Source organism: Danio aesculapii, chromosome 12 (genome assembly GCF_903798145.1).
Source record: "Danio aesculapii chromosome 12, fDanAes4.1, whole genome shotgun sequence".
NCBI classification, from domain to species: domain Eukaryota; kingdom Metazoa; phylum Chordata; class Actinopteri; order Cypriniformes; family Danionidae; genus Danio; species Danio aesculapii.
The window spans coordinates 13785324-13808952 of NC_079446.1; the positions used below are offsets into that span (position 1 = coordinate 13785324).

Genomic DNA, 23629 nt, shown 5'->3' on the forward strand with positions numbered 1-23629 from the left:
ACCAATTCTATGAAAAAAAAAATAAAGGCTGATGTTTTTTCATATGCATGTTGTTGTTTTTTTACTATTAAAACTACTATTTTTATATACCACTTTGGGAACCACTGGCATAGAGTGTTAAAAATATACTACATTTAGGGTCAAAAAGGAAATTCCAGCTGGCAGAAATTTAGTTTTCACAGATTTAAGTAAGTAAAAATGCATTAACTGCTACAATGTGAAGAAATAAACCTACTGAAGTTGTGATATATGTATTATACTCTTGTAACAGTCATTTGTAGTCACAATGAATTAAATCTTCTAAAAAGCAACATTTTACAAGCTGTTGGGATAAATACTATGTAGATGACATATTTTTCCCTAACATCGTAACATTTGGTAAGCAAAAGATAATTGGGACACCCCTTCCGCTTCATGTTAAAGTACCAAATGGAGGGGTAGGTGAAGGAGTAAGGGGTAGATTTGGGGTTGGGACTAAAGTAATGCAATAAACATTAATTTAACAACATTATATGGAGCCTAAAACACTGTTGTATCTAGTGGTGCAAATTTTCGTAAGAAAAAACCTAGACACTTTGAAAAGTTTGATAATTGTTAGTTTAACCAAAAATGACAATTGTGTTAATAATTACTCACCCTCATGTCATTTAAATCTCCTTTATTCATCTGCAGAACATAAATTAAGATATTTTAAGTTAAATCAGAGAACTCATCCCCTATAGTCAAAAATGGTTACAAGACATTCAAACTCCATAAAAAGAACAAAGACATTGTCAAAACATTCCATGTGACTGTAATTATACAATGCTGCTAGAACACTAGCTGTTGTGGGCTGTAGAAGTGTAAAAATTACTTTGTTTGCTCCACATCAGGTCAGGATGTTCATTTACTACAGGCAATATGACATTATGAGTACCGCAGATGACTCATTATAATGTCAATTTTTCGTACCTGATGACCTGATGTGGAAGAGAATACATTAGAATACAAAGTTTTTGCAGTTTCTTGAAGGTTTTTTTGCTTACAGATGAACCACTGAAGTTACACGAGATGTTTTGACAAAGTTCTTTGTTGCTTGATTGGATTTTGAACTTGTAAGCATTTCTGTCCATGGAATATGAGGAAGCACTCAAATTTAATTTATTATATCATACTTTGTGTCCTGAAGACGAATTTAAGTTTTGGAGGATTGGGGTACATGAGGGTAAGCAATTAATAAAATAATTGTCATTTTCTGGGTGAACTAACCTTTGAAAAATAATCCATTTTGACATGTTTGAACAAAACCTTATTTGCTGTCTTACTATGTCTTGCAGATATCCGTGGACTTCAGGTGTTTCTGGACCAGACATCAAGACAAGGTTTGGATGTGTCTCTGCAGCGAGTGGACAGGAACATTAGCGGTGTGTTTTCCAGTTTGTTTACCTCGATGCGCACAGAGGAGCTGAACCGTTACAGGGACACTCTCAGAAGAGCTATCCTGCTTTTGAGTCCTCGTGGAGCCCAAGTCTTCATCCATCAGGTTTGTGCTGCCGTTAATGCATTATTGATCTGGTTGTTAGTCTTGTGACAATCTTGGTTAAGATTGGTTTTACTGGGCTCCCAGTTAAGAAATACTCAGGATACAGTAGCCGAGCACATTGATCTGTGTCGTATCTGTTCACTTGCATTTTATGTGAACATTACACTGCATCAGACTGTGAACATGCACATATGCTGTTACTGTATTGAAGCATTACTAGGTTTGATCAGATTTGATTTTTTCTCGCAATTTGCGTGCATCTTAGACCAGTGGTTTTCAACCTGTTGGCCACATGACCTCTCTCGACAGAAATGTAAAATATGAACCAATCGCTCACTTTTTTAAATGTCTAATCATCTTGTTTGATCCCGCCCTTTTTTGCAGCAATGTACAACAGAATTTTGTATGCTAAAAGATTGACCGCGGCATTGTCTGTGGTGTTTAAGTAGTCCAAGTAATCAGTAAGGATGATCTGCAGCTGTGTGTATGAAATCAAGGGGTGACCCGGAACTGGTGTGTGAGTGCAGGACATGATGGGAGTTGTAGTTTGGTAGATTGACAGGGGTTGTTTGCCTGCCACCTGCAAGGGCAACACTGCTGGTCATCATAACAGTATGCAAGATAAATTGGCATTTATCTTAAACACAGAAGCAAAAAAGACACATTATTAAGGCTCTTTCGCTCGGGAAGCAGCAAGTGAAGAAATCGCCTCACGGTGGTGCCTGTTTTGTTAAGTGTGGTTCACATGTTATCTTTTTAGGTGAGACATTGCCATATACAGTAGTTAAAGATCAACAAAGTAACATTTGTATTTGCTCACATTTTACACAAATTAAAAACAACTAAAAGTGTCACTGGGCTTGGTGACCCTGATATACTGTACTCAACACGCACACAACATCTTAGGACATTTATATTAGGTTAGTTTTAGGTCATGACGTCAGGTGACCTAGATTCAATGTCTAGCCAGCGCCTAAGGACAACTTTTTTGACGCCCAATATCGATTGATTTTAATTTGTTTTGGAAAGGGACCAAAATCTAACGTCTGATAGATGTCATAGTGGTAACATCTACGCAACGTCAAGGTGTAACTTGATTTGATGTTGATATTTGGTTGATTTTAGGTTGGACATTGACGTTGGCCTGATGTTGGGTTCTGACGTCAACCCGACTTTCATTTCCAAACAAAATCCAATGTCCCTGGTACGTTGGGGTACAACACCAATATGACGTGATGTTGATGTCCTGCGCTTGCAGAGTATATACATTTTATGTTTATTCATGTAAAGACAGTTGACAGTCTTGGGTTTAAGTAAGTTACCAATGAAAGTAGGCTTATGTAAAAAGTACAGTGGGCCAGGAAACTTATATGTTCATTTAATGGGCCACAAGTTAAAAAAAGTTTGGAAATCACTACAACACAAGTTCCATGTCTCTTTGGATATTATGTTTGTTCATTTTATAAATCAATGTGGAAATTTAATTCCATAAGTTGGCAGTGCATATAAATGATTTTTGTCCCTGCCTAGAGGACAACCTGAGTAAAAAAAAGGTCTGGTTATGCCCTCAAAACCTGTCACTTTAGTTGCACCCCTCTGTAATGACTGTACAAATGACCTGACAGGTGGCACACCTTCACTGTCATTATCTCAGCATCTAAAGTACTCTCATCTACTGATCTGAGGTCATGCACATCCGTTAACATCACACATCAGCTATAACAAGCTCTGTGGGATCTCTACTGGAATCAGTCACTTATCCTGGCGAGATGCCATCACTGCCAAACGCACAAGCATGGCTTTCTCATGCATACGGATTATCCCATAAGACAATAATCAGCTATCTGTAAACTCCACTGCTCATGTGATTTTCATTTGAAATAAATATCGGAAAATAGATTAGCTTTTGATGCTTCATCTATTTGACTGTAAAGATGAACAGGACAGATTAGTTTGTACAGAATTGATGTATTGTGGGCTTTACATGCAGTTTGCTTTACCACACAATCGATTGTGTTGGTTTGTTGTATATGCTTGTGGCAATTCTTAGAAAATCACTTGCATTCAAAAGCGAGTCTTGCTCCACCCTTTTGTTACTGTTGTGATGTTAAGTTTCCTTAAGAAATGGTGGCAAAAAAGCGGTAGGGTTCAGTTTGTTTTTTTGGTATGGTGAATTGAGATCATTTGGGATCATTTTGGGATCATTTTGGGACATTGAGATGATGGGGTAAAGTATGCCAATTGACCTGAATTCACCCTAGCATTGACAGTGGAAATAGAAACAAATGCATATAATACTGTACTGTACAAAAAGTATCACTCAGTGGAAACAGGCCATTAGTCAGCATCAGAAAGTTATTTATGTCATCTATGAAGATCTATGAAAATAAACATTTGTACAAACAGTCAAAAGGACATGAGCTGCCAAGACATGTACAGTGACCCTCAAGTCTTAATACAATAAATAAAGCCCATCACAAGCTGTGACTCTTTTTAGACAGTGATACAATCAGCCTAATTTCCTCATCCCCTGATTTCTTATAAGAAAATCTAGTGTGGCATACATTCATTTGCTTTATCAAAAAGCCAAAGATAAAACCTTCACTGCAAAAACACCATCTAATCAGTTGCCTGCCCTCTATTTTCCAGGGAGTTCCATTATGGCCCCAACATTGGTGTATTTGTTAATGGTTTCTTTCTCATAACTGAGAAATGGCCTGTGACCAAGGGCAATCATCCTGTTGCTAACTTGGTTGAATTCCATTCACTTCCTCACTGTCTAGTTAGGATAATAGGACCAACCCAGGCTAATTCTGATTACATACTCCTATATACATATATACGCCTCAGGAGTTCCTTTTTTTGCAGTTTTCGTTTTCACAAATGCACCAGAGAGAAATTTGAGATCTCAAATTTCTCTCACGAAGGCCATTCGTGCCTGCTATTCTCACGTAAATACACCAGAGGACATTGTCGACTGCCTGACTTACTGACTGACCAACCGACCAATCCCAAAACCAATAGTGTTTTAAAAAGCACTGATTGACCCACATACACCCTTCCCTGAACCCAACCGCAGGGTTTCAAAAAGCAATCCAGAAGAAGAAAAGCCTCCTGATTTTTACAACATTTGCATATTTTACCACATTCTCACCCGGTTATTTACTTGTTTATTTTATTTTTAAACTTTTGTTTTAGTTTTAGCTGCTTTCTGGAACCGTTCTTTGCCGAATAACAAAATAACAAGAATCCATCACAAAAATATAAGTCTCCGGCCTGCATTTGTTTCTGTTTCTGACTGTCTGTAGTGATGACAGGCGATTCGCAAATTAATTATTTATTTTAACTGGATCTTCTAAGTGAACCCGTTGAATGAGTTCATTAAATTGAACGGGGTTGTCGTGAAACGATTTGTATCAGCAAGTACTTAATTACTCACTTTTTAACATACCGGATGCCTCCTCTGACTCGAAAAAAAACTATATCCAGAGTTATTCAGTTACTAAAACAGTACACAGACTCCTCTGCTGTGAAAAAAAAACACACACCTATCTACACCCTCTTTAACTGCTGTCAAAACAGCTGCATTGAAGGGTTCCATGTTGTTTTGTCAAGGACTGTTTAACAACCCTCGAGATGGCAGTGTCAAGGTCCTCAGCTGATTTCATTGCAGATTTGCTCATAATAAATTGAGTAATCAACTGAGTAAAAAAATAATTATTTATGAAATGTATGGGTATTTGAGGACAAGTCTAAAACTTACTGAAGCTACATCTCTGGTCGAGGTCATGCGACTCTATTTTGCTGTATTTTTGAGAGTGTTTTCACTGGTGTGCACTACGCCTGAGCCAGCTGTCATGTTCTCCTGTCATCCGTGACAGGTTGTGCTTCCCAGCCATCAGCTCACAGATGCCACTTGAGGTTTTTCCTAAAGACATGTTTTAGATTCTTATATGATAACTCACTTCTTTTGGTTTAGCCCACAACAACACAGAACACCATCTCTGGTCAAACATCTGAAAGTGTACACAGCTCAAAGAGGGTTTTTAATATCAGTTTTAAAGTTTTCTTCTGCTGTGTCATGTTTTGTGTGAGGTATTTTAGGGGGGGATTTATTTGTTTTTAGATGCACTGGTTTTAAGACTGAAATCACTAGGTGTATAAATTAGAGCCCCCACTTCAGATCTTGTTAGACCGCTAGAAGATTGTAACTCGTATGAGATTGTATTCCACATTTTTTTCATTTTTGAAAGAGTTTTCGAGTCACTTTGAAAGCTGGAAACAAAACAGTAAAAAAACTGCAGAAAATTCATGCTTATTACATGATGCAAACATCAAAATGTATTCATGTATTTTTAGTCTGACTGGTGCATTTGCGATAGCACCTTCCCCTATATGGATATTGGATAAGACGAAATGGCCAAGCATCAAGCCCGAAATATACAATCTCATTGAAGCTCCAAGTGATTTTACAAGAGAGAAGTTAAAGGCCCGCAAGTCTTTGGATGCCAAAAATTTTGTTCTGTGTGGTCATGTGCAAGAAATAATGTTCCATCATTACCAGATTCAAAACTAAAGTGCTAAAAACCGAGGTTCTGCCAATCCAAAGACAAGGAAAGAAGACGGAACTGTACAAGGCATGGGTAATCATCAACAAACGAAACTGCATTCTGACAGCAAACTGAACCTGTATGGCAGGGTATGTGAACTTTAACATTTCAGTCTAAGCATTCAGTGTCCGCAGTTTAATTAACCATATTTAACTGTTTTTGCTGAAATCGTTGCTGCAATCAAAAACGAGGAATGTGTATGATTCAGCATAGCTTACCTGATATAAAATGAGAACTGCAGAGTCGTGCATTTTTAATTAGGCCGTCACTTCATTCAGCTCCCTTTTATCAAAAGACATCTGCAGTTGGAATTAAAAGTAGTGTGGTGTACTGTAAAAGTTACGTTTTCTATTTTTCGAATTTGGCATCCTACCCCACAACACGGCATGTTTGCTATTGCAACCTGATTTTTTTTTAACCGGGAACCCGTGTGACATCATGTGTGACGTAGGTTGGTAATTCCTCTATTTGTACACAAGATTTTGCGATTATCCAATGTTGTTTGTTCATTCGTTCCTTTATTTATTTATTTAATCACAAGATTTTGTTGCGCCAATTATCATATTTTAATTGTTCTGCAAAGTTTTAAATCACATTAAATCATATCTTTCTACTTGTTCACATGTTGTAAAAATTGACAATCATACATCTAAAACAATGAGCCTTTCAACCGGTGTTTTCAACAGGAGTCAATATTGGGGCCAATACTCTTCAGCAAGTTCATAAATCATTTACCTACAGTGTCTCAACAGTGTAACGTCGTTATGTATGCAGACGATACTGTTATTTTCACGCATGGCAAAAATGTTGAAGTTATAAAGAAGGTAAACAATGATTTAACAAAAGGTATAGCATGGCTTAAGCTGTGTAACATAAATGAAATGTGTCGAAAATAGCTTGCATGTATTTCTCTAAAGCACATGGTGTTAATACAAAACAAGATGTAGTTATTTCAGGAGTGAAAGTTCAAGTTGTCACAGAGTTTAAATGCCTAGGGGTTTTATCTAAAATCTCCTGTTTTAGTTTCAAAACACATATAAAAGATGTATGTAACAAGGTCAAATCGAATATAGTTAATTTTAGGTTTATAAGAAATTCTTTATCAAATAAAGCCGCAAAAATGAAATTCTCAGGAATTATTGTCGCATAAGTTGGTCTAACACAAAATCTATTATCTATGTATTTATTTATTTTATCTTATCTTATCAGATATCTTATTATTTTGTCTTATTTTATCAGTTGTTTGTGTTGTGATTAATTTGCAGCACGTTTCTTCAGTTTTTTTGTGTTGTGACCAATTAGCAACACGTGTGCTGTCAAATTGATGAAGATTGTTTCTCTATTTGCTGGTGATTTTTGTAATTTGCATGTGCTTTCTAAAATTGCAGTGCGTTAAGCTCTCTTGGCTGACATAATTCCCCTTCTATCTGAATCTTTTCAGTTATATCTGTAGAAAACAGTTTTAATCGGGGTGCAGCTAGAGCAGATTGTATTATTTCACTTAGAAAAAAACTTATTTTGATCAAGCTTGTTTTTTTTTTTTAAAGCATCACATCAGTGAAACATGATATCTGTTAAAGAATGTGAATCTTTTAAGTCATTTAGGTAAAATTTTAAAAAATGGCTACTTAATAATCAACATTGTGAACACTAGGCTTTTTAATGTTTTTTTGTTGTTGTTTTATGTTGTTTATTTAAGTATTGTTTTTATTTTAAATTTGTATTTTTACTTGTATAGGCCTAGCCAGCACCAGGACGCAGACACACTGGGGTGCTGTTTTTCCACATGTCAGTGTTTATGAATAGTTTAAACCAAAAAGAACACAAATAATCTTGACAAACTACACATCAGTCAAAAAGCCACCACCCTCAAGCAGCCAGCCTCAAGTTAATTGTTTTTCAATGGGAAGCATATAAAGAATGTATTGGCTTAATTTGTATAAGTTGTACAGAAAACGCTTATTTGATATGGAGTGAATATCATTGTGATGACAAAACACACGCATTCATTGCTGTACATCTCAGTTTATTTTGAAAGCTAAGAGTCCACAGAACAACATCCTATTAAACACATTTCGTCCACCGTCACAATAGTGTTAAATTATGGATGGTTATTAATTTATGTCACCAGAGACCTATTGTTTACATTGTTTACCATGATACTTACACGCGAAAACGGCATCTTTGTAGTAAAAAGCAAGTCGATTTCATAGCTTACAGTGTTACAGATAAAATGAGACCACGAACTGAATAAGAAGTCAAAGTTATAGGTACTAAAATCTAAACAAAGCAGGCAACTGTTTTGACGTTCTGCATTTGCATAACTGTGAGCCAGTAGTTTGTACTTCCTAGTTTGACAGATGGAGAATTAGCCAATCTTTTGACATATGGTGACGTTGGACACATATTGGACATGTTGATGTTTTATTGCACTCTTTGCGCTCACAGTGGTTCAATGACCTGTCAATCATTGGGCGATGCACCTGCCCCCTACTAACACTTTAAGCTAACGGCAAAGTGGCTGGTTTGCAAAAAGGAAACAAGGGCTGTTTGTCAATTCCAAGAACGCAGAGAATGGACTTGAGTTCCTGTGAAGACTGGTCTTGCCAGGTCCCCTCGGAAGAATGAACTCGGGAGACGGCGAGAACAGATAATGTGTCCTCTGAGAAATGAGATGCTGCATTCTTCCTGATGGTCACATGACCTTCATGTGTTTTTAATGGAAAATGATACAACGATTTATTGTTTTTCCCCTTTTCAAAATATATACTATGCATAAAGACTTATATAGACCAATTACCATGTTTGTAAACATTCAGGAAACGCGTGCAGGGAGGTGGCAGAAAGAAACCGGGAGAGCTAGCATTTACAGCGAGGGAATGACATCCGATGCGGTACAGAGTTTTTTGTCTTAGAAATACTGTAGGATATGTTGACTACAGATTATATATGTTATTTACATAATGCTTTCAGCATATTATAACAGCTCGTCACCCAGTGATAAGCATAGTGATTCAGCAAAATTAACGTTAAAGTGAGCGGCGTTCATCTGACAGGTCCATTTGCGATAGCACGCTCCCAATGAATATTGGATAAGACGAAATGACCAAGCATCCAGCCCCAAATAGCCTATACAATCTCATTAAAGCTCCAAGTGATTTTACAAGAGAAAAGTTAAAGATCTACAAGTCTTTGGATGCCAACAATGTTGTTCTGTGTGGTCATGTGTAAGAAATAATGCTCCATGATGACCAGATTCAACAATATGTAGAGCTAAAAACCGAGATTCTGCCTAACCAAAGACAAGGAAAAATGATGGAGCTGAACAAGGCCTGGGTAATTAATCACCAACACGCAAAACGACTGCATTCTGACAGAGAACTGCACCTGTATGGCAGGGTATGTGAACTTACACATAGAGGTAAAGTTGGTTTTATATTCGCACATTCGGTCTTTCTACTTAATAATATAATTACATAAAAGTATTATTTACAAACTCTAATTAGCAAAATCATATTAGCAGCCAATGACTATCAAAGTACAAAATTGTTTACAGTCAAATAAACAGTGTTAATGTTGTTTTCAATTCCTACTTGCAGGTTATTTCAGACTGAATATTCAAAGTGCCGTGGTAAACCATATAGGGAGTGTGTCACAAGTTGTCACTGAATGAATGTGTGAATATAAAAACAAGTTTACCTTAATAACTTACACTTTCACTTTTCATTCTTAGCATTCAGTGTCCGCAATTTAATTACCCATATGTAACTGTTTTTGCTGAAATCATTTCTGCAATCAAAAACGAGTTTAATTGATATAACATTAGAACTGCAGAGTCCAGTATTTCTAATTAGGTTGTCACTTCATTCAGCTCCCCTTTAGCCAAAGACGTCTGCAGTTAGCACTAAAGCAGTGAGGTGTACGATAAAAGTTAAGTTTTCTATTTTTGGACTTTGGCAATTTCGAATTTGGCATCTGTCTTTTTTTGCAACCGGGGACCCGTGTGACGTCATGTGTGACGTAGGTTGGTAATTGGTCAATACGTTGCACAATATGAATAAAATAGATTTTAATACAAATTTCAGCAAATAAACACCCTTAATGTGTTTATTCCTTTATTAAGATTTTCATAGTAATGTTTATATTCACTGTTTCATTTTGGGAAAACTCCTGAGATGAATAAGTTATGTCTCTGAACTTTAATAATACTTTTATATAAAATACTGCGCTTCCCACCTCCACTCGCATTGACTTCTGGGACTTCTAGAGCAAGTTCTGCATCCATGCATCCTCGATATCAAGAACACATTCGGGAATTTTCACGCATCCTCCGTTCTTGCAGTCTTGACTATTGGAACTGAAATTTGGCAGTTGATGATGACATTACAGAAGAACATAAGGACGCAAGATCGCTTAAGAATGCATATTGAGAAACAGCCATTGAAAATGGATCGTCAAAAGTTTTAATCTGCTGAAGAGAGTTTTGCTTGTTTAAGGCAAAGGGACTATCAATGAAAACTAGTATTTGGGTTAATTTGGTTAAATTTACATTCTTGGTAAAAGTTGATTAATGTAGCCTAAACTGTCCCTTGAAGTGAAAAATAAATAAACTTACTTAAGGTGTCATATGACATTTGCTCCAAAAATGTGCTCAAGCTAAAATTCTAAATATGAAACATTAAATATGAATTTTGACATAAAGCTGTCATAACATATTCAACTGTAATTTGACTTTTTAGTTTCCCACATTATTCCTGTGACTGCCTGTCACACTGTGTGTGTGCGTACTGTGTATGTGTATGAGAGAGAAAGAGAGAGAGAGTGCTTTTTGTCTAGTGCTCAATGTCAGGTTTTTCAAGGTGAGCCAAATTTGTTTACTTTCCCTCATTTTTGACTTCTTGGCATTACAGCAACACGCTGCAAAGAGAACTATTCTACAAAATTCTTATCTAGGATTATGCAGAATAAGGATTTATGCAACAAAGTTAGTTTACAATACTCAATTTAAAAAGTGATTCTAATGCAAAACACGAGCAGAGCATGAACTGATGCTGCTTAAATGAAGAATTCTTCTTCTTAGCTCAAATAGTGTTCTGGCTTGGGTATGTTTGAAAAACATTGGGTATGTTTATGATTTCATTGAAATGGCATAGAACGGATGAAATAAATGGAACAGTCAGGCCAACACACCTCTGTCCTGTAATCCAGGACTAAACTGCTCACAGTGTTGTTTCGCCAAGCCTTCAGTCTTAAATCCGTAGCAGCTTCAGACTAAAGGGCATCTAACTGACATGCATAACATATGATTAACAAAATAAACAATAGCCTAAATATATCATGAATTATCACAGTATAACAATGACATACTTTTTTTTTAACCTTTAAATCAAGAGATAGGGGACCAGTACCATTTTCTCATGTATGACTGTTTGAACAATTTGGGAGTATGTTTGATAGTTATTTTATTTTTTACAAACCCAAAAATTCTGTCTTGCTTGTTGTTGGACTCAGATCTCATCATAATTTCCTTGTCACTTTGCTGTTGTCTAAACCAGTGCTGGAACCTCAATGGTGACTCTGTCCATAAAAATGTCAATAAAGTCAGCCTTTATCTATTTTAACTTGTGATTCTTAATAAGTGGGCAACAATGTTTTTGGATGTTTTTAGATTAGCAAAGCCTCTAAGAATGGACCTGCAGGAGTAGGCTGCAGTTATATAAAAAAATCATACAATAATGACAGAAAACCTGTCACGGTTGAGATTGGGAAAAGGGAGGACTGCAGTAAATAATATGGGTTTTTATTCTAAAAAATACAATTAAACGTAACAAAAACTACCCCAAGAGGGGGGGGGGGACAAATTAACAAAACAAAAAAACAAACAAACAAACTAGACTGGACTGTACTGTACTGTACTATGCTGGGCTGGGCAGGGCAGGGCATGCCAAGACTGGAGCAGGAACACAGGGGAAGCATTGATGACAAACTGGCACAGGACAGCAGACATGAGGAGACTATAAGCAGAAATAATTAATAAACAATCAGGTGAACATAATAAACTAATAATGGGTTAACAAGGAGGGTGGGGCTAGATAATAGACGGGAGAGCACATGACACAAACAACATGAGACATATGCTCACATAAAACGAAACTAGAACATGCAACTAAAAGCTATGAATCTTTTCTTCATTTAATAAATGACTTGAGCCTCAGAAGGCAATCCTGACACGCAGTGAACACGCAGTGGCGCTTGAAGGTGTCAGACGCGGAGCACAAACACTCTTGACAGTGAAATGGTGATACTGAAATGGTTAAGGCATTTTAGAATAACCAAAACAACATTTCTGATGTTTTACACTGTGGTCAACCTGCCATTCGCACACATTTTTATCATCAAATGATCTCCTATAACAAAGTCACATGACTTTTTTTATGTACATACTGGAATTTGTTCAGTAAAAATGTTTCCATCGTAGTTTATGTGCATCTTATTGAAATAAAAAAGTTTATCGTACTCAGTTATGTGCATAGGTTTTTTATGCGCATTTTCAAAATTGATGCTCATCTTGCTGTTTCCATGAACAAATGTGGATGGAAACAAAATAGGTGGATGGAAACGTAGCAATTTACCAAGAACTCATTAACTGCGTGTTCACAAAACAACACTAAAGCACGGAGCCCCAAATTAAACAGCGTAGACAACACCAATAAACATAAACAGAACGCAAGACACGAGCACACGATAAATGAAAACACTTACCATGCACTCACACCTGCGACATGCATGTTCCAATCCCAGCACCAACTAGACTGGAGTGCTGAGAACAAAAACACCAAGCTGCGAACAAAACAACAAACACACCAGGATGGGAGTGCACATGTCTAGAACGCCTGGACCCTGTGCGCCGACATCAAGCGGGAGTGTGCACGGCCAAGACGGCACTCCTACAAAAAGACACACAATGACAGAAAATTAGTGCTCGAGCCAAGCACAACATATAAGACATGATAGGACTAGTGTCTGGACTCTACCCAGAGATATACTGTACAATATTATTAAGTCTAAGAAAGTGAGTCTTAAGGGATACTTTAAATATTTTAAAAGATTCTGCATGCCTAATATTATAGTAGGGGGAGTTCCAGTGTTTTGGAGAAAAGGAAGATAAAGGTCATCCATAGAGTGCAGGTGAGTGGAGAGAACAGTTAAAAGACCTGAAATTTCTGACCAGAAATTGCTAGAGTTTACATGCATATATACTCAAAACTAATCTTCTGTGAATGATACTTTGCAACCAAGGTTCATTAAACCCATTCAGCACATTTAGATTAGCTTAGCATAAATCATTGAACTATATTAGACCACTAGCATCCTGCTCAAAAATTTCATAAAAGAGTTTAGATAATTTTCTAATTTACAGCTTGACTCCTCTGTTGTTACAGTACATTTTTTGCGCTGTTTTGACATTAAGTCAACGATATCCTCTACTGTTTGGCTATAGCATTTGAACATTTAAAGTGGCTTTAATACCTGCCGGCAGCTTAAAATATGAGCAATTCAGTCTTATACACAGATCAGTGGGCAACACATCTTGCCGACCGTTACTTCTCTTTGTTAGCTTGACAGGGTCTGGCACTGACTGGAGAGCAGGGTGATGCAGTCTTTGATCTTTAAATAGGGTCTAGTAAGCCTATGATGTGAGGCATCTAACAGATGCCCTGTTCCAAACACTAGTGATCTGTCTTGTTCTCCTTTGTTTACCTTCTGAAGTAGCATCTTCAATGAAAATCACAGGTTACTGATTTCAGTTGTAATACAATGCCCTCAGTGACACCCAGCTAAGAAGATATTAGCATGTTGCTAAGCTCAGGCATAATAATTAAAAAGCACAAGACAGACATTGCAAATACTGGATGAAATAAGGTATACCTAATGAGATTTAAACTTGAAAATGAGATTCATATTGACATTGTCATCTTCTGTAGTGAAACATTTTGCTGCCTTTGAAATTGCTTATTTTAGCTTCCACCCAATCACAGCTTTCGCAGTCTATGATTGCTTCATGTAGAATTGCTGTTCTAAGAACATGTCCTATCTGTGCACATCATGTTGTGTCAGCGTGTTCTTGTTGTTAGGCCTCATGTCGTGCCTGTTTTGTTGTTCGCCATCATTCCTAAAGAAAGTGGTTGATAGGAAAAGCTCAGATGACTTGTGCTGCACACAAGAGGTGTAATTTGTGGCCCTGCATCATCTTTGCTGTCCATTTGAGAGTTGTTATAAACAAAAAGTGGTGAGCCTCATACAGAACACATCCTGGGTGCCTGGACATATCGCTGTCAAAAATATCTCTGATTACTTCAGTGTTGACATCATTGTTTTTTTGTTTTTTTCAGTCACTATCTCCATCTACCCATCCAATGTCTACACTTGCCCTGCTCCTCATATGGCAACATGATTTCTACAAGTAGAGCATGCTCCTACCTGGATCAGCATCCTGAAACTGTAATCCAATCAAAATGTCAGTTCAGTCAAGATCACATTTTATCTCAGGTTTAATCTGTGTTGGAAAGTTGCAGTTTACTATCATCACATTTGGTTAAATGCAATAAAGCCAACCCAGACTCATTCTGAATATGTACTGCTTTATATACATTTCAGAAGAGTACTTTTTTGACGTTTTTGTTTTCACCAGGGGCTGCTGTGTACGCTTTTTCAGATCTCAAACTTTTATCGCGAGTGCCATTCGTACCTGCTCTTCTCACGTAAATCCATGACACTATATTTAGTTAAAAATTAAGAGTAATGACTGGTCCATTCCTCACCTTTAAATTGATTCCATGAGCCCTCATATTTCATAAGTTTGATGTGTTTGCCCCCCTTACACGCGACTTTTGTAAAGCATCTGCTGCATTTTGGTGTGTCAGAATCCTTGCTTGTAAAATATAGCCATACTTTAGAATGCTTAGTTTAAACTAATTAGATGATTGTGATCATGCGTGTTGATGAAGGAAGTCTGCATGCCCCTTACTGCACGCTTTGCCTTCTATAAGCAACAAGAACAAACTCCTGACATCCGTATCCCTCAAAGCTGTTTAGAATTAAATATTTAGAGATGGTGTGACACAACGTGTACTTGTGTGTGCCTTTGATGCACCCCTTAATGCTTCTTAAGGGCGTCACACAGCGGATGCGCCGCTCAGAGCCACGGCACGACGTGCACCTGACAGTTGATAGTATCACACGCCAGATGCGCACATTCGCATGTTATTTAAAATTAAACTATTCAGATGGCACTCTGTGGCACGGCAGAAATATGAACAGTGTCCTGAGTCGTGGCTGGGCGCCGCGGACAGCCACAACTTGCAAATTCTAAAATGCATTGCGCTGCGTGACGCTGCCGAGTGGCGCTTCTGGTGTGTGACCTGCTTTATGTTCTTGTCGCAGCACCAGTGGCACTGGAATTAGGCACCAAAATTCATATGCTGATTCGGTCCAAAGTTTTGAACGGAAACAGAACTTCCACAAATTTGTGATAAAAATGGCCAACCAGTATTAAGAGTGATGGTTTGCTTCCGTATTGGTGCACTGTATGAAGCCATTTTTTTTTTCCAACAGGCTCGGAAAGCTCTGCGCTATGAAAACCATTTCAGTTGCTCGCATCATGCAAGGGCTGTTTTCTGATGGCCTGACCAAAAGTAATTGAATAATGGAGCAATGGACCTGACCGTCAGCTCTTTTTCATAATCACCGGAGTTAAAATTCTATTCTATTGTACTGTATCCTATGTATGTACCGCACATACTCACTGGAAAAGCAAATAATGCACCAACCGGTGAACAGCCAACTATTCCAGCATATGGTTTACGCAACGGATGCCCTTCTAGCCACAAGCCAGTACTGGGAAACACCCATACTGTAACAGGAAGAACGCTGGACAAGGGAATTGAGTATTCATGTGCAGTTTATTAAGTATCGTCAGGTGCAGGTATAAACAGTATCATAAGGGTAATTCAGAAGTGTAGTCTGGTCACAGGCAAAGAAGTCAGTACAGGCAGCAAACAGCATAAACAATTAAACAAGGCAAGAATCAAAAGGCACAGCAAGGCTAGACAGGAATAACACTTGGTATTAGGTGTGTTCGACTTCATGCAGAGCTGCGCAGATCAATCGAAATCTGTGTTAAAGCGGTGCATGCTGGTTAGAAATCTTGTCCGGATTGATGCTGCGCCGACGTCATGTGACTGTCACATGTGGCATCAAAGTACCGCAACAGTGCTCCGAGATCAGACGACTGATTCAGGCTGTGTAGCATCTGAAGAGTGACTGCATGAGCTCTGATGACGACACTGATATTACACGATTGGCCGAGTTCACCGCATGACAACAACCACGTGTGTTTCGAGTTTATTATTGGACAGATTCCAATTCACACATTTCAAAACAAACAATTAACTCTTCATACCATCTCTATCTTGTACACATCATGCTTATTAAAAGACCACAAATATTTTACTGCACCCTAAAGGTTTCTCAACAAATTAAGTTAAAGAACTATTTGATTAAATAATTATAAAATGATTTTTAGGATTATATATATATATATATATATATATATATATATATATATATATATATATATATATATATATATATATATATATATATATATATATATATATATTTATATATATATTTTATTTTTTTTATTTTTTATTTTATTTTTTTTCTGTCTAGCCGTTTATTCCTGGTCTTTCTGGGAAACTTCTACTTAAAGTGTAGCTCACTTATTTTAGGAATGTCCTTTTGATCAATCTTTTATTAAAGTGCTTTTTTGCAAATGCTTTTATTATCCAAAATAATCTTAATCATTGTTTAAGACTTAATCAAAACACCATGTTTTGGGTTTCACATTAATAAATAATAGAACGTTTTACATCTATAAATGTAAATAAATGTAAACCCCTTTTTAGCATATTCAAACAAGAAGTGTCATTCTAAAGAGTGATGTTTAAACTCCTAGAATTTGTGCTTATTGCTTTGTATTTATTCGGCCTATTCGTTTTTATGTTTATATTACCCTCTCATTTCCCCTTATTTTTCTCATGCATTTGTTATATATTTAATTCATAATTCCCTTATTGTTTTTAAATTGAACTATAGTTTTAGAGACTGCATTCTGTTTTATTTGTAAATCTTTTGTTGTTATAAATAAAAACAATGATGACGCCATGTGATCAGTCATCATAACTCCCACAACTTTGAGCCCTGAATGTGTCTGTGTGAGTGAGTAAGGTTTATTTATAGCCCTGTTAATGAGTCTTCCAGAAGAGAACTGGAACTGGTGTGTGTGAGTGGTGCATGATGTGATTTGTTTTTCATGTCATATTCATATATATATATATATATATATATATATATATATATATATATATATATATATATATATATATATATATATAAATATATGTGTGTGTGTGTGTGTGTGTGTGTGTGTGTGTGTGTGTGTGTGTGTGTGTGTGTGTGTGTGAATATGATTTCTAAGTCTTTTCTAAGGCATTCAGTACCCTGACACAAGCTTCATTAAATAAATAAATAAATAAATAAATAAATAAATAAATAAATAAATAAATAAACATTAGGTTTAGGAAGTTTTTAGAAAAAATTTGTACAAAATTGTTTGCAACTCCAGTCACTTTCATTTTAGCAAAAACTATTAAATTAATAGGAAAGGATAGAATGCAATGGTTCTTGAGCGGAAAAGCTATGATATGGCTAAGTATGTTGATTCACAACATTCACATTGTACTTGCCAAATTTAGTCTACACACCAGCCATTTCAAAGGACTATTTAAAGTTCTGTATTGACACAAATCCTCTTTGCTGTCCTGTTTTAATAGAATTTCAGCCTCTGCAGGTGGCAAAGGATATTTTTATGGATTAAGTAAACCGTTTGATTTTGAGATATGTCAAAATGCCAGCGTTCCAGAAAACACCTGATTTCTCTCTTTTATTTTAGCCTTTAATCTTGGACAGCATGTCAACATTTAAAAAAAAGATATGTAGATATCTCCAAAGGCTTTCCTTTTTTAGCGCATTAAACTTTCTGCTTTTCTGTTCCTCTTACAACCTTGTACTGAAATATTTATAGCTGCTTCTTGAACAAAATCTAAGATCTGAATTTTTACAAAGCTGTGGCATTTTAATATCTCAGTCCTCTTTCAAATAGTCCATACACAGTAATGATGTACTTGTGTCAGTTCTTGACAGACATCATTCCCTTTCTACTTCAAATCAAGGGGACATAGTAGGCCAGCGTGCTGTTCTATTGCTGTGCAACATTTATGAGTCTGTAACACTTTCAAGGCTGTTTGATGAAGCTATTATGGGGCATTTCTACTATTTTTAAATATTGTTATAGACTTTTTCTTTAGAGATAGATTTTCACATTAGTTTTAAAAGCCTCAGATCAGACTTCATTATTATTGTATGAATGCAGAGATGAATATTTATTTTTTATGAAAGCAATTTAACTTAAATATTAATATTTATTGAAATTAATAATTCAATTATTGAAAATGTCAGAGCTGAAAAAATAAAAAAATAAAATAATAATAATAATAATAATAATAATAATAATAATAATAATAATAATTATTATTATTATTATTATTATTATTATTATTGTTATTATTATTATTATTATTCATTAATTCATTAATTTTCTTTTTCGGCTTAGTCCCTTTATTAATCAGGGGTCGCCACAGAGTTGTTGGACAGTCAACTGCTATTTACAGGTAGACTACTATAGATATTATATGGACATTAGTTCTAAGAAATAAACTAATCCTCACATACAGACGAAAAAAAAAAAAAAAATGACAGTCAACCAACCAGCCAACAAGCCAACCAACCAATCATCCAATGAATCCTCCCCCTTTTTTCCTCACAAAATCATGCTATTCTGCCACTGGAGCTTTTCTTGTGTGATTACAGCTTGATGCTTTTGTGCCATCTTTGAATTTTTGCTCTAGGCAAGGAACTATGGATAAGTATACATATATCGTAAGTGACTAAAAATTAATACCTAGAGGTAATCACGAAAAGAACCATTTGGAGCTTTCATAGTTTAGAGCAGGTCAACATCATACAAAAATAATCTAAGTGACACTTTTTTAATGAGTTTTAGTGCCCTATCATACACTCATGTTTGGTGCAATGTGTTACAATTTTCAGACCAGTGCAACCCTAATTTTCACGTTTTGCACCACGTTGTTTAAATAGCAAATCCATTTTCTCCACTTTGTGGACTCATGGGCATGCTGGTCTAAAATATAGAGGTGTGTTAAGGCACATCGTTGGCACGTTTCTATTTTAATATAATTTCTACACGTTTCTACAATATAATTTCTAATTGCATCTTTAGTGATGTTTCAACTAATTACACTGTCTTGTCCCAATAGGTGGATTTTGTTTTTGCAAAAAAGCAGACATGGATTTAGCTGGTTTTGACGCAAAAGAAAATCTAATTTGTTAAAAACCAAAGAATTGTCTAAAGTGACATTTATGAAAAAAGTTATTTTATTTACTAGCTAATAACCTTATTATTACATATAAAATGAAACCTCTAAGCCTAATTATAGAAGCTTGATAGAAAATGGTTATTATATATATATATGACATATGTATATATGTGTTTGTGTATGTGTGTGTGTGTGCGTGCGTGCGTGTGTGTGTATGCATATATATATATATTTATTTTTTTTTTTTTCCCAATACTTTGTGCTCTGCAACTGATAACTCTGAGTTAAGTAGTCCTTATGTTTAGTACACTTTTAAGTAGCACATGTAGTTCTAAAAAAGTTGCAGCAGTTTTATGATACTTACATACTTTATTTAATATTTTTTCTTAAACTATATCAGAGTGTGTGTGTAAAATTGCACAATGAAGTGGCATATTTTCCTCACAGTTCAAGATATTAAAAGAGAACTTATTAGAAATTGTAAATTACTTTCAGCAGAATATGAATAACCCTAAAAACTCAAGGTTAGTCTTTCCACTGCAGTATTATGTGATGTGTGAAATATTACTGTACTGTATGGAATATAAAGAAAAAAATGATCTGGAACAACAGACACAGTTAACTCAAAAGAGCTTTTGTCTCAGATATTCTTGTGATAGAACATAATAATTCCGGCTTTTAAACGGAATGTGTCTAAACAGCAATGTAACTTATAATTGTGAAACACTAAACAAATGGTGGAGTCTTCCTACCAAGAAAATGTGTATTTAATAATGTATTTGGTAATCATGTATTTCATTCATTGATAGTCCTATGCAAATCACAAACAAACGCCAGATATTTGAGGCAAATCAGTGCTTGTTCACTGCTTGGATAAGCAAGAAAACTGAATACTTTAATTCCTGATCAGTTGTTTAGTCTGCACATAATAACAAATACAGTATGTGCAACCCCTGACCATTGTATGGTGTGAGAATAAGAGCAATCACATAGCATTTTTTTTTTTTTGCAGTATAGTTTTCCAGTTATATATTCCAGTTACGGAGCATATTGGGAATGATGGAATACACACCTCATACTTTTACTTGTCTTGTGCTCAATCCTTTCATGAACAAGAACTGTCAAGTACTCAAGACTGCAAGTGTGAGTATTGGGTGTATCTGTCAACACCACCATAACTTTCCCATTTTGTTATTTCTCACAGGAAACTGCCGTGATTTGTATGGCCCAGTGAATAATCACATCAATATTTTAGTCCAATTAAGTCCAAAGTTTGTCCAGTTGCCAGCTCTTATATGAATCTCATCAACTCACACAATGAACAAAATAGTCAAGATTAAAACTATTTGTGACCTCAATCTGACAACCTGTTACTCAAACACAATGAGAAAAAAAGGCATAGCTCAGCATCATACATTCTAACTATACAAAGCCTGTGTACTTGCATTGCTACTTAAAATTCTGCATAAGAAAAACTACAACATATTAATGCACCACACAAAAATGCAATGTAATGTACAATGTCACAATTAAAACAATAACAAATTAAACATGTCTGTAACGAGGGAGGAAAAAAGAATGAAAACATGATATATACACTACCTGATAAAAGTCTTGTCATCGATCACAGTTGTAAGAGCAACAAACAACTTCACTTCTACTTGATTATTTGGAAACATGGTAGAAGGTAGATTTTTTCAATGAATCATCTGTTGAATTTTATCCCAATCATCACAAATACTGCAGAAGACCTATTGGAACCCACATGGACCCAAGATTCTTACAGAAATCAGTCAGAAGAAATCATGGTTTGGAGTTACATTCAGTATGGGGCGTCAGTGATATCTGCAGAGTGGATGGCAACACCAACAGCCTGAGGTGTCAAGATATTTGTGCTGCCCATTACATTACAAACAGGAGAGGGCGAATATTTTAGCAGGATAGCGCTCCTTCTCATACTTTAGCCTCCACATCAAAGTTCCTAAAAGCAAAGAAGGTCAAGGTCCTCCAGGATTGGCTAGCCTAGTCACCAGAAATAAACATTATCAAGCAAATCTGGAGTAAGATGAAGAAGGAGGCATTGTAGATGAATCCAAATAATCTTGATGAACTCTGTAAGTCCTGCAAGAATGCTTTCTTTGCCATTTCAGATGACTTTATTAATTCGTTATTGGAGTCATTGCAGAGATGTATGGATGCAGTCGTCCAAGCTCAAGGGAGTCATGCTGTACACAATATTAATTGTTTTTCCACTGCACATGACTATATTCTATACTGTACATTATTTCTGTTAAGTGACAAGACTTTTGTCTAAGCAAAGTCAGACCTTACTGCCCTAATTAAATAATTAAAAATCAAGGCATGATCATATTTTATTTTGGTAAAATAAGCAAAATCTAGAGGCCTTTGCCTTTCATATAAGCCACTTCTGATACCAAATGATCAACTAGAATTCTAATTATTATGTGTTGTTCCTAAAACTTGTCAGGTAGTGTATTTTATAAAAAATATATTTTATTATATTATACATTTTTTCCTATATTTTTATATTCAAATGTTGGCAGGTAGGGTATTGGTAGTATTACATAAAACAAAAGTGATCACAATATGTGTTTAAAGGTTCAAGAAAACCTTGAGTACTTTTTATTTTTATTTTAACAGATTTGTGTGTGTTGAGCATCACTTAAGACAATGTTAGCACCTGTTAGCTAATTGTGGGGAAAACTGGATAATTCTGAGCTTTTGTCAACCAATTTTTCGGGTTTAAAATTATTTTTGGGGCGGGATCAAAATCGTAGCGCAAAACTGCAAGTGGAGTGATGACGCGTCGGTTTCTGATTATTATTGTTCAACGTAGTTTTATTACTCTTTGAGAAGAGCCTGCTTCTAAATTATTCATGACTGCACGTGCTTTTTGAAGGCAAGACAGACCTGAAAGTCCCAAGCTGTGAGACCCTATGTTGATGACCGGGTGAGACCGCGTCCACGGACCCACGGCACACAGTACTTAGCTATTCATGAAGGGTCGTATGTGTTTGTTTTCATGATCCTCGGGGTTTGTTGAATGTTTTTACATTTACATTTAGTCATTTAGCAGACGCTTTTATCCAAAGCGACTTACAAATGAGGACAAGGAAGCAATTTACACAACTATAAGAGCAGCAGTGAATAAGTGCTATAGACAAGTTTCAGGTGTGTAAAGTCTAAGAAGCAAAGCATTAGTAATGTTTTTTTTTTTTTGAGAGAGAGAGAGAGAGTACAGTTAGTGGTATAGCCAGAGAGGCAGTTACAGATTAGGAAGAAAAATGGAGACTAAATAGTTGAATTTTTCCACCGCGATCTTGTCAGGGCTGATACAGCAAAGCCATATGTGCAGCAAGCATTTTTGTCAGGAGAGCAGTAGGATAATTGTAGAATGGCAGTCTTTGTCTTTTATCAGTTAAGTTTGTTCACATTTAGACACATCGCCATGCTGCTGTGTTTGCCTAAATCCTCCAGATGACCAGCAGGGCTAATGGCAGGGCAAGAGACCTGCTGCACTGAGTCTGCATTCAGACCCAGAGATTGAGGGAGAAGTCCTCATTTATAGTGTTTTTATAAACACGATTATCTTTATAAGGATATAAATTGTGGTTGTGTATATACTGTATGAAATAACAAATGTAGCAGGGCATTAAATTACAGTTTATTTATTTGCATTTTAACTTTGTAAACTATAAATTCATGGGTCTCAGGGTTTGTGTCTCATTTTGTGAGCCAACTGACAACAGTTGTTCACTCCCCTCCTTCTCCCACGCCCATTATGATGCATTTTTTTTTTAATTCTGAGGTAGACTTGAACCGAAAGTGGGGGATTTCATGGCCCTTTAAGAAGATAGTTTGGTTGAAAATATAAGCCCTAGGTAGGCAGCATTGTGTGTCTGTGTGTGGAGGGTATTGTTGCTGTTCTCTGCCACCTGTGTTGACTGCAATTCTGT

At 36.1% G+C, this 23629-nt stretch overlaps 1 protein-coding gene across 1 annotated transcript in view; it reads left to right on the forward strand.

The window, feature by feature from the left end:
• Positions 1-23629, forward strand: part of grid1b (glutamate receptor, ionotropic, delta 1b) — a 744708-nt gene that overhangs the window by 493798 nt on the left and 227281 nt on the right. The window contains 1 exon segment of the mRNA XM_056469382.1: positions 1317-1522. Coding sequence (XP_056325357.1) covers positions 1317-1522 — 206 coding nt within the window.